Source organism: Danio aesculapii, chromosome 18 (assembly GCF_903798145.1).
Source record: "Danio aesculapii chromosome 18, fDanAes4.1, whole genome shotgun sequence".
NCBI lineage: Eukaryota > Metazoa > Chordata > Actinopteri > Cypriniformes > Danionidae > Danio > Danio aesculapii.
This window is the reverse complement of record NC_079452.1, coordinates 53,060,250-53,072,227: the sequence shown is the minus strand read 5'-3', so window position 1 is coordinate 53,072,227 and position 11,978 is coordinate 53,060,250. Positions and strand designations below refer to the sequence as shown.

The 11,978-nt window shown below is 42.8% G+C and overlaps 1 protein-coding gene across 1 annotated transcript; it reads right to left on the bottom strand.

The window, feature by feature from the left end:
- znf710a (zinc finger protein 710a) lies at positions 1–11,059 on the bottom strand. The gene is made up of 7 exons (XM_056478051.1): positions 10,840–11,059; positions 9,833–9,941; positions 9,590–9,635; positions 6,130–7,698; positions 4,583–4,774; positions 4,282–4,456; positions 1–2,387 (listed from the first exon to the last, which is right to left on the bottom strand). The coding sequence occupies exons 1-7, from the start codon at positions 11,057–11,059 to the stop codon at positions 2,224–2,226; spliced, it is 2,475 nt and encodes an 824-aa protein (XP_056334026.1). The 3' UTR covers positions 1–2,223.
- Between the last annotated feature and the right edge of the window lie 919 nt (positions 11,060–11,978).

Genomic DNA, 11,978 nt, shown 5'->3' with positions numbered 1-11,978 from the left:
TCTCGCATCATTTATAACACACGTTCACACACGTTTAAAGGTAAATAAATGTATTCATTTACAATAATGTCCATAGCACAATGTTTTAACACACATTTAACACCATTCTATTCACATCAGTGTGCAACAGAAGAATTAAAAAGCTCAAACAAAACTAAAAATCCTGCCTAGCTCAGAGCTAACAGCCCAAAACGCAAGGACGACAACCATTTTAAAACAATAGAAATACACCAAATCTTATGTTACACATTTAACATTTTAGAGTTGCCTAGCTAGATGGAGAATACGTGGTGAATTTCCCCAATCATTCTCTGCTGGGTCTCGAGTCCTGTCACATGTCGGCAGACTGTCGTTCATCACTCCTGAGCGCAGCGCAGGAATGATGGATGAGACACTCTCTTGCACACACAAGGGCAGTTAATATTTTTGTCCAGTGTTTTTAGGGCATCCTCGTCAAGATTCAACCAGTATTGGTGACTTTGTGAAAGATGCTGTACACGTTACAAGGTTTTACGTCCAAGGAGATTAAATTGGATGAGGTTTGGAATAAGTCACGGCCATCACCACGTTTTAAATGAAATCAGTTTTAGCCCACACAGTCAGCTAGTACATTGTACAAGAACAGACTACAAAGTAAAAAAATCTTTTTGGGGGGGCTGAAACGTGAATAAAAATATGAAATGCTTTAAAGGGACATCTTAATCTGTATTACATTCATTAACTTAATATAAATTCGAGACAAAAGACTTGCACTTTCGAGATGGACCAAACAATGCACTTGTGTAAGTAATGCAATTACGCTCAGATTGAACTAAACCCAAGGCTTAGTTTCTGCGTTTTTAACCACCCATCTGTAACACTGGCTATGTATTTACACTTGTCAATGCCAGGAAATAATGACAATAAATACTATTTGCAATAATTTAAGCACAAAGAAAAATCTCCAGAAGGCCATACAGTGATCGAATGCCAAGGCATGGCCCATTATCTAAAACAGTGTTTCTCAACCACATTCCTGGAGGACCACCAGCTCTGCACATTCTCATGTCTCCTTAAGCAAACACACCCAATTCAGCTCATCAACTCATTACAGGGAGTCCGTAGGGTCTTACAAAGTATTACAAATTGATAAATCAAGTGAAATTTAAGGCCCTTAAAAAGTCTCGAATGCTATTTTACAAGGTATCAAATTTGGTATCAGTATGCTCAAGAATATTAGGAAGCTGTGTAGTTTACGAAATCAAACAAACCCTGCTAGATTTGACGTCACGCTGCTTTGTTTACTGCAGTAACCAGGGAAACACGTATTCCTGCTGTTGTAAAGGCGCCACCTGCTGGATTAACATTTTTATTCAGTATATAAATTCACTTTTAGTTTAGGATTAGTTTCTTGCAATCAGTATTTATTAAATATACTGCAAGTTAAAATGTCAGCAATGTTATTAATTGAAACCTGAAGTGGTGATGGGGTCTTAAAATGTATGCAAAGGGTCTTAAAAAAGGTCTTTAAAAGATATTGGATTTCAATCTCTGATTCCTGTATGTACCCTGCATTAGCAGAGACCGAAAGACCTGAAATAGGGGTAACAGACAAAGGGGACGTCCAAAACATGCAGTGTTGGTGGTCCTTCAGGAATGTGGTTGAGAAACACTGATCTAAAACAAAACAAAAAGGCACTAAAAATTCACACAGACTCTGAAATATTGGAGGAGAATCTTGTCAAAAAGTCACAGTTATGTTGAAAAAAAAAAAAAAAGAAATGCGGGGGAAGTTAACATAATGAGTACTATTTGCACTTATGTCAGCTTTGGTTAAGTCCTATAAAGTGTTATCTAACTTGCTGGCCACCAACAAGATCAATCTTGGTTCGTTTAAAAGAGCTGTAGATTGTCTGTATATAACAAGGGTCGTTATATTTCTGTACATATCATTTCACTCCACCATTGAATATGGCTCAGAAATGATATCTGCTCTCTGAGATGGTCCATAAAAGGAACGTGGGCTTTAAAAAAAGATATACTTCAAGATGATCCCTAATGTAAAATGACAGTTAAAATAGAGCTGCTTTCACTTTTGTTTCTCAGAGCCAAAATGGCTTCCAGTGCACATCCACTTCATGATGGCTATATTCTCAGTGGCTCACGTCAGAGCCAAGAGTACTACAGAAATTGCCGTTAGTCCTTTCCCCCCACCTTAAACCACATAGCGTCTCAGTCAGCTGCTTAAGACGTGTTGTAGCGAGCGGGAACCTTGGTGTAGTTGTAGTAGCTAATTTTGGCTAGTTTGGCCATATCTTGTGCGTTGTTGTTTGCTAGATTTTCCCTCTCGCTGTAATCAAAGCTCTCTTCCTCGTAATCTTCCTGACTCTCCGCATCAGGCAGGGTGTCTGGAGAAATAAATTGGAGACACAAAAATGTAAGTCTGGCTAATAGCATGGCTAGCTTGACTATTTCCCTTGCTTAATATGTAAATGTGAATTCATAGTAACGCTTTACTTGAAGGTGGTGTTTATAAAACTGTGTAAAGCTCATGCATAACCTCTCTTGTTATAACAGCATGACATTACCAAGATAACATGACTTGTCAAAACATGATTGTCATGAGGCCATTATGATTGTCATGAACTTTATTGACCTTATTTTCTTCAATTCGGAAGTGCGCTTTGTTTTAGAACTTCCGATTCAGTTGTCTATTGGAGAAGTGACTAGAAATAAGAATCAGCAGAAAACGGTCAAACTACTTGCTCAACAAACAAGTGTTTAATGACTATCCAGAAGAATATTATAAGAAAATATCAGTTTGCAACATCAAGCAGCATGACGAGTCGTTTTTTAATGTATAAAAATCAATAGAAGTGAATGCCACAGGAAGTCTCGAGCCAAAAAGAGTCTTATGGCTGCGCCCGTTCGTACGTCAACAATAAGGTCAATAACATCATCATTAATATTTTTCTTGACCTCAGTTACATTGCTGTGAATTAAATTTGTCATTAAAATATTAATGATGCTGTGATAAAATTGACAATTTTATTGAGAAATTTTATTGATACATTCAGTTTGAAAAGTATGACAATTATATTGCCTCATGACAATTATGTTTGCGACGAGTTATGTTGTCTTGGTAATGTTTAAATGTAATTACAAACACAACAAAACCTCTGTGTCTTCATCATGTCAAGTTGACATGACAACTACAGGTTATGTATTTGTCAAGTTTTTATAATGAAGACATCTCAAACAATGTCATTGTGACACATTTTATTAAATAATTATATAGGTATTATGACAGTCTTATGAACACCCCATCAAGTAAAGTGTTTGTTTTATAAAATAACAAAAATCTCAGTCAGTCATTAATATATCAGAAATGTAACATTTATATTAGATATCCAATTTAAATCAACGTCCACCCCATAAAGGCTGATTTATACTTCTGCATCAAGTGATCGGCATAACCCATGGCACCTGCCTTGCGCGTAGCGGTGCATTTATACTACTGCATGCTTTGCGTTTTGTGTTGCTCTGCAATAACACTTCCGAAACGCTAGCTGGCAGTGGGTTATGTTCCTCTGTGTGAGTTTCTTTGTGAGGGGGTTGTTTTTTTCTGAACACTTTCTTACTGTACAATTAGCTAAAACTCGCTTATTTAGAGGCAGGATCTGGCTGATGTGCAACAAATTTAATCATAAAGTAACCTCAAAACAAAAGTTTCTATCTTGAGCTCCTCCACGGGAATCGACACTTGTAAACATTCGGTCCATAGGGCTCGTGGCTCTCAGCACCGCCCACACTCATGACAGATACCAGGCTGACCAATCACAGAACTTGCGCTATGGGTCGTTGCGTTGTGTAGTTACATTTTTTGAGGTGCGCGCCAGCCATGGTGAGCGCTTTGCGACCGTGCAAAGGCTGTGCCAAGCATGCGCTTGACGCAGAAGGATAAATCAGCCTTAAGTCTACGAAGTACCATCAAACAGTTCTATAAACCTCTAGGCCAGGGGTGTCCAAACTCGGCTGGCGTCCTGGAGGGTTTAGCTCCAACCCCAATCAAACACACCTGAACCAGCTAATCAAGCTCTTACCACATATACTAGAAACTTCCTGGCAGGTGTGTTGAAGCAAGTTGGAGCTAAACTCTCCAGGACACCGGCCCTCCAGGAACGAGTTTGGACACCCCTGCTCTAGGCTATAGAAAATCATAGGCTTCTAAATTCCTATAACATTGAGAACTGCAAGTGTCACGGTTTAGTATAATCGGAGGCATAATTTGCATGTTGTTACCTTGTCCTTCATTTGAGGTGTCCAGGATTCCATGTTTCACCTTCATGTGTCGACTCAAGTTACCCTTCAAATTGAACTTGCTGGTGCAGTAAGGACACTTGAAGGGTTTGCTACCGGCATGAAGGTGCATATGACCCAGCAGGTTATACATTCTGTTGAAGGACTTCCCACACACCTACAGGAACAAATTCAGGAACTATTAGAGCTCTATGTTTGATGCATGGACATATCAAATGGCAAAATAGACTGTCTGGAGGACTCCAGCAGGGAGGCTCTGCATGGAAGCGCTCTTAGTACCTACCTTGCACTTAAAAGGTTTCACAGGCAAGTGGACAATCATGTGCGTTTTAAGTGTCTGTTTCTGAACAAAGGTCTTGAAGCAGACATGGCACTGGAAAGGGCGCACACTGGTGTGAATCAGCATGTGTCGCTTCAGGTTGGCAGAGAGGGTGAACTCACGAGAACAGACGTCACATTTGTATTCCTTCATACCCTGGAAAAGAAAGATAACAGTAATATATTTAGAGATGATTCCATTGCAACCACCCCTTTAAAAGTAACTTTTGCAATTAGCCTTTTTTATATTGGTTTCTGAAAGCAAGAGCAAAAATGATTTATCACTGGCATCAGCTGAATGAGAAAAAGTGGTTAGTTGTCATAAGCGCAGCTGAATCCATCAGTAGGGTGTCTGTCTTGCTTGCTCACTAGAATTCATAATACATTGCAAAAAAAATCCACACACACACACTTTATTCACTGTTATCGCAGTGCTGCAGGGTAAACAGAGATGTGTATACACTGCAGTGTGAGCTCTGATGCTCCACCAAGCTAAAACATTAACAATGAAAAAGGTTAAATGTTCTCGTCTTAACAGTTTGACCAGTCAGTGAACACATCCAGTGTATTCTGACAATACTTCTGTGCTGACATACATACATGTGCTATGAAAAAACACTGAATCTACAGGAAGATTGCTGATTATGTCTTGTTATTAGTCAATGTGGCCCCTTTATTCTAGCTTAGACAATATAAGGGAATTAAGAGCTTCAAGGTTTGTGGTTATAATTTAGAGAGGGTCCTCAAACTTTACTGACCTACACAAAACCCAGACCTGAACCCCACTGAACTGGATGAATTGGAATGGTGACTACTTAAGCACCTGATCTCATTAATCCTTATGTTTGAATGGGATCAGATCCCTGTATTCATGTTCCCACGTCTAATAGAACGACTTTAGGTGAAAACAATTAGGTAGGTACTTTTGATCATAAAGCGTACAAACTATTCTGAAATGTTCTTATTTATGAGTGACGATGATTATCTCTAATGGCAATAAATGAAAATAGACTCTAACCTAACCAAATGAGACAACTGTTGCAGCAAATGCTAAAGGTATAACTAACTGCTGAGTGTTTTTGTTTATAATCCTGTTGACCTGTGGCACATTCTGTTTACTGACACCGCAGTCATGACGAGATGAATCATACTCAAGGAGAGTGAAAAATGAAAGAAGGAAGTATCAGCTTGAGAGATGCACTTCACTGCACAAAGCACACACAAAACAGCTCCATACTAGTGCAAGGGACAGAGAAACAGAACGAATAAATGACAGGGTCGGAAGCGGGCTGATGGCTAGAAGGGACTGACAGAAATGGCTCTATTTGCACTGAAACTTGCTTTGGCAATGCCAGAGACACAACTGAAGATGACACATTAAATTATGGTTTTGTGAAAATATGTAGCAGTTGAAAATATAGGTGGGTTCTGGATCTGACAGTCTTCACGAAGTAATTTCTAATAGGATGGTTGGGGAAGATTACAAAAAAACTAATAATGAGGTTTAAGTACCTTGTGTTCGGGGGCCTGCTGTGTCAGTACCTTGTGTGTAAGCATGTGCTGCTTCAGGTGGTGGATCTGCACAAACTCCATGCCGCACTCTGAGCAGACATAGGGCCGCACGTTCTGGTGCTTCATCAGATGATTCTGGAGCTGGCTGCGGTAGGCAAAGGACTTATGACATTCGGTGCACTGAAAGGTTGTTGGGCCCTGGTGGCTGACCTGGTGGCGCTTGAGGTGAGCATGTGTGGGGAACTCCATTCCACACTGTGTGCAGACATGACAGTGTCCACTCTCGTGCTTGGTTTCGTGAGTGCGCAGCTCACTGGGGTAGGCAAAGCCTCGGCCACAGAAGCGGCAACTGTAAGGCTTGATGTCGCTATGCTGCAACATATGGCGTTTAAGGTGACTAGTCTGGGTAAAGGCCTTCTTGCAGACAGTGCACTTGTGTGGCCGTGTGCCCTGGTGAGTAAGCAAATGTGTCTGAAGGTGGCTGGGCTGCTTGAAGAGTTTCCCACAGTGCATACACTCATGTGGCTTAATGCCATTGTGACCTAGGATGTGCGTAACCAAGTTGTACTTTGAAGTGTAGGACTTCTCACACATGCGACACTTCCATCGCTTCAAACCTTCTCCCACATCCACACAGTATGATTCGTCAATCTGCACGTTAATATCTAGCCGGTCGATCTGCATCCGTCTACCGAGGGAGTTCTCACCCTCAGCCCAAATCATGGGCTGGCCACCCTCTTCATAATCTCCCGGCAGACCAATCTCAGCAGCTTCATATGAGGTCATGCTGGATTCATAGTACCGCCTTATTGCTGGGTTCACATCCTCCACTGTGGTTTTCAGGTTTAGTGCTCTCTCCTCCACTTCCTCATCCTCTTCTTCTTGTTCCTCCTCTTTTCCCCGCCCTTCCTCAGATGATTCCACCAGTACCTTTCCATGCCCCACCTGAATTTGATGGGTTTGAGATACTTTAGTGTCAGAGTCAAGCTGTTGGCTGGTTGGCTCCCTTGAGGGTTCAGGGTACCCTTTGTTACACTGCTCTTCTTTCATTGGCTGTCTCTGAGGTGCAAGGTCCAACACTTCTGGCTCGTTGTCAGTTTGCTGGGGATTTGAGAGATAACAGGGAATAGAGAAGTCAGACCTCTCTCCTTTCACCTGACTCTGTGTGTCCAGAGACCTCTCTGAAGACTCCTCTGGTTCTCCTTCAGTCAAGGGCCTCTTGATCCTCCCACGGGGACCCGGACGTCTGCGCTCTTCCCCATAGACCCCTTCAGGTTTCCGGTTCTCCCCATGAGGCTCAGATAGATAATCTCCATTAGCTCCAATTAGCTGATCTGCAAATTCATACTCCATGGATTCTCCATGGGGAGCAGCACTTTCACGTCCCTCTCCTGTGAAGAAACCGTTTGGGGCAATTGTGGCGCCAAAGATTTCATTCTGTGATATGAGGCCCAGCACAGCAGCCTGGGCCAAGGACAGGACCACCACCGGGTCAGTTTGAGTGCTAACATCTACTGCATGCTCCATCACTTTAGAATAGCAACGGACCAGAGGAACTTCCTGCTCTTCCTGTCAACAGAGAGAACAACAGGTCTTAGCAATGTTTCATGAAATCATGAAGTGAATCTGCCACAGTAAGCATCAATACAATACAGTCGTTGCAAGAAAGTCTGGCTAAGGCTGTCATGGAAACAGTGCCACTACAATAGCAAAGAATTCATAGCAATAGCGTCAGATCAACATGAGTGTCAGAACAACCGGGCAACAAATGAGCGGTTTAGATCAAGTTTAACAGTTTAATTTAGAGCTAAATTGATAGCAAAACTCTGATCAGACAATTTTTGGCAACATGGCAGCACCTGACATTTTGGGTAGGTACACAGAAGGTACACACACACACTTCTATTTTACACAGCAGTAGGCAAGATACATACTCTAACAATGTCTTGCCTCTGTAAGATTGCTTTAGATTGAAAAGATAAGACTGATCTGTTGGAGCGCCATGCTTCCTTCCTTCATAGTCTTTAAAAGACCGAGAAACACAAAGAGTGTCTGGGTCCGAGCGGGAAGTCTACTTCCGTGGACTATCCACAGCATTTCCTGCGAGGTCAAGCACTGCCACTGCTGTCTATGAAAAGGCTGGACTGTAAAGTTTCATCATACTACCATCATAATGAGTACAATCAATTTGCAGACTAAAGCCAACATCATCCAGTTAGATTTAGCTCATATGAATATATCCTTTGGGGATGACAATTATGCTTCTAACATACAGATTAATTAAAAGCAACTTAATTGAACTTCAAGATCAGGTCACTTCATCACACCTCTAGATTACCAAAACATTCAAACAACTGTAATGTTCACAGGAGTAAATATGTGTGTGTGCTCGGGAAGTCATTAGCGCACATTATCACCTCTAACGAGTTGGTACCTTGATTTGTCTTGGAAAGAAAAAGAAAGCCACACACTACAGATTTCTGCTTAAGCAAATCAAGCATACACAAGGGAGAGAGGGAGAGAGAGACTGACAGCTGTAAAACCTAAGAAGAGAAAGACAGACAAGCAGAGACAGGGGAAAGAAAATAGATGTTGGGGGAAGTTGGGGTGAGCAAGAAATGAGAAGGGGAACCTGGATGCCCTGATAACCATGTCATTTATAATTACTGCTTTTAAAGCAGTCAGACTGAGGGAGGGAGAAACCGACAGAAAAAAAAGAGTGAGTTAGGGAGAGAGAGGGTGATTGAGGAAGCAAGTGAAAGAAGGAAGAGAGGGGAAGGAGGGGAATTGGGGGATGAGAGATAGACTGAGTGAGTGACTGAATGAGGGAGGGGAGTGAGGAAAGAAAGATAAAGAGAGATAAAGAAAGAGTGAGAGGAAAAGAAGTGGGGGAGGGAGGGGCAGCGGGGGATGAGAGACGAGAGAAACTGAGTGAGTGAGAGAGTACAACACAGAGATAAAGAGAGAAGGAGGGGTAGAGAAAGACTGAAACTAAGAAGGAGACAGAAACAGAAAAAAAGAAGAGGGTGAGAAATGAGAATGAAAGAGGGAGGGAATAGGAAAGAGAAAGAGTGTTAAGACAGAAAGACAAATGAAAGAGGCAGTCAGGCAAGATACTTTAGCAGCCGTGACTGTATGAGAGGATCTGAACTGAATTTAAAAATAGATAAAAAACTAAGACGCTCGCTAGTGTAAAGACCCGTAAGTGTTGCTGTCTTTGCGAGTCTGAGAAACTGAAAACGAGAAATGCTCTGCACTGAGGGTAGAGACGATTTGAGAAGAAAAAAGAGGTAGGTTAAAGTATACATGACACTCTTACAGTATTCTGTGACAGAAAAAAGTTACTTCATTCCCCTAGTTCAGAGTTGCAAACTTTACCACAGCAATTAACCAACAGTTCAAGTCAAGATATCAACACAAGACACTTCAGACAGGATGTATGTTTGGAATGAACACTCACCACATTACTCCTGGTGTGATGTTTGAGATGTTTCAGGGACCTCATCCTTCAAGAGAAGTGAGAGGAGCAAAAACACCAACTCCTATTTATAGCTGCGAGGGGGTAAGGGGGCGGAGCCAAGCTCATCCTCCTCCTACTGTTGCTGTTATCAGAACTGACTGTGCCTGCCTCTCTCGCACACATACACACACAAACCTATTTCTTCCTTTCTCTTTCTTTCCTTCTTTCTTTCAGTCTCTCTACCCTCCCTTCCACACACTCCCCCACTCCTCTTCCTCCTTTCTTTCTTTCTCTTTCACTCTCTCTCTTGCGTGTATCTCTTTCTCACGCACACACTCCATACAGCGTGACCCTTCAACAAACATATTTCGCTCGTACTAACAAAAGCGCACTTCTGAGCAGACGTACATTCATTCTCTCTTCTCTTTAGAAGAGACATGCTTCAAGCCTGCATGTCCACACAGTGATCTCTAATCACTGGTGCGCTGGAGGTGTGGCTGTCAGTGTCAGACAGACAGTGAGTGAGATTCGGCCAAATGTTTTCCGGAAGGAGTTCTACAGGTCTGTTTATTTGTGCATCTCAAATAATTAAGCCGCAAGACGCCTGTGCGACGTCTGAGAGCCAGTGAAGAAAAAAAAAATTGAGTGACAAAAGAAAGAAAAGCAGTTTGGAAAGAGAGGGAGGGAGTGAGACAGACATGGGGGAGAGAGAGAATAAGAGGAAGAGGGAGGGGGACTGAGACAGAGAGGTATAGAGAGAAAAGGGAAGGGAAGGGGGGGTGAATGGGAGAGAAATAGAAAAAGAGAGAGAGAAAAGAGGTGGGGGAGGGCGAGAGAAGAAGAGAATGCAGCAAAAAAGGAGGAAGAGAGGAACTGGGGGAGGGAGAGCAAAGCATAAGAAAAGATGAGGTCAAAGAAAAGAGAGAAAGACAGAAAGAAAGAGGAGAGGGAGGGAGGGAGTGCGCTCGAGAGGAGGAGGACTGGAAGAGAGATAGAAAGAGAGAACGCAGTGAAAGAGAGAGACTTTCAGCAGCCTGAGAGAGAGATAGTCAAGAGAAAAGAAGAAAAGGGGGATGGTGGAGTGTGAAAATAAAAAAAGAGGAGTCCATCAGCAAGAGAAAAAGAGGGGGAGTGGATGAGTGAAGAGGGGGGGGGGCAGGGGGAAATAAGGAAAAGGGAAAAACAGCAAGGAAAGATATTAACTATTAAAGTTCCGGTTTCCTCCGGAGGGAGCTTGTGATAGGCTCTACCTGCCCGCTCCGTTGCCGGGAGTGTGCCGAGGTGTTCCCGCTCATCCTCATTACGGAAGAGGTATGGGATTAGTCTAACACCTCCCGCGAGCTTATTAACGCTGGGCCATCCCACAAAAGAGCCTCTATTACGGGACGGAACACACCTGAGTGAGGGACTGTGCTGTATACCGTAGAGTGGAGGACATTTTTCATCAGCGAGCAGGAAAGGGCAATCCATGAAAGAGAGAGAAAATCAAGCATTGTAGGAGACTCAGTATATGTGCGTCTGAGTGAGAGAAAGATGTGTGTGCGCGTGTGTGTGTGTGTGAGAGAGATCGTGAGAGGAAAGGAGGGAGGGAGGGAAAAGAGAAAGGACATGGAGAAAGAGAGAGAGAGAGAGATAGGGAGCGAAGGGAAACAGACAGAGATAAAGAGAGATTGAGGGAGGGTGTGAGTGAGGGGGAGAGAGATAGCAGGAAGTTGAGAGAGGAGAGAAAATAGAAAGAGTGCAAGGGAAGAAACAAAGAGATAAGACGCAAAAGACAAAGAATCCACATGCAAGAAGAAACGGCCAGGGACATGTACATAAAACAACACAGAGCTGGCCGCCTGTGGGGAAAACGAAGAGGGGGAGACAACAAAAGTTAGGGGAAAGAAAGAATACACCGGCTGGAATACCCATCCAGGGCCCGTGGGCTTTTCCCTCCTCCTTTTCTTGTTTCAAGAAGGAGAAATGGCTTGAAACCTGTCCTAACCTCATTTGCCCAGAAGTATCAGACTTGTGTGAACCAGTCCCAAGCAACACACACACATGCAGTGAAGAATACATGATGAATTAAAGCTGCAAGCAGCGATGATAGGGACCTCGCACCCGGGCTCACCGCCGCCCGGAGGCCGTAGGACGACAGAGAACCGCGAACAATAATAATTTAGGCCGATACATAAAAAAAAATCGGAGAAAATCACAGATTTAAGCCAAACTTGCTCCCGTCAGCAGGTGGCGCTATGACTGTGACTCAATATTTTCATGTAGATGTCTTGAGGAAAGGATTTTAATCAACCATGTGAATTTTCAGGCAGATCGGACATTGTTTGGCTGAGTTAGAGGTAATTTTACTGTTGCCACCAGGTGGCGCTATGACTGTGACTCAATATTG

Excerpts from the sequence above, each read along its gene's own strand:
- znf710a (XM_056478051.1), bottom strand. The coding sequence starts at position 11,059 with ATGGATTGCCCTTTCCTGCTCGCTGATGAAAAATGTCCTCCACTCTAC. Across the intron at positions 9,636-9,832 it reads GGGAGTGTGTGGAAGGGAGG|GATGAGGTCCCTGAAACATC; the intron begins GTAGAGAGACTG and ends CTTCTCTTGAAG. Across the intron at positions 7,699-9,589 it reads ATCACACCAGGAGTAATGTG|GAAGAGCAGGAAGTTCCTCT; the intron begins GTGAGTGTTCAT and ends CTCTGTTGACAG.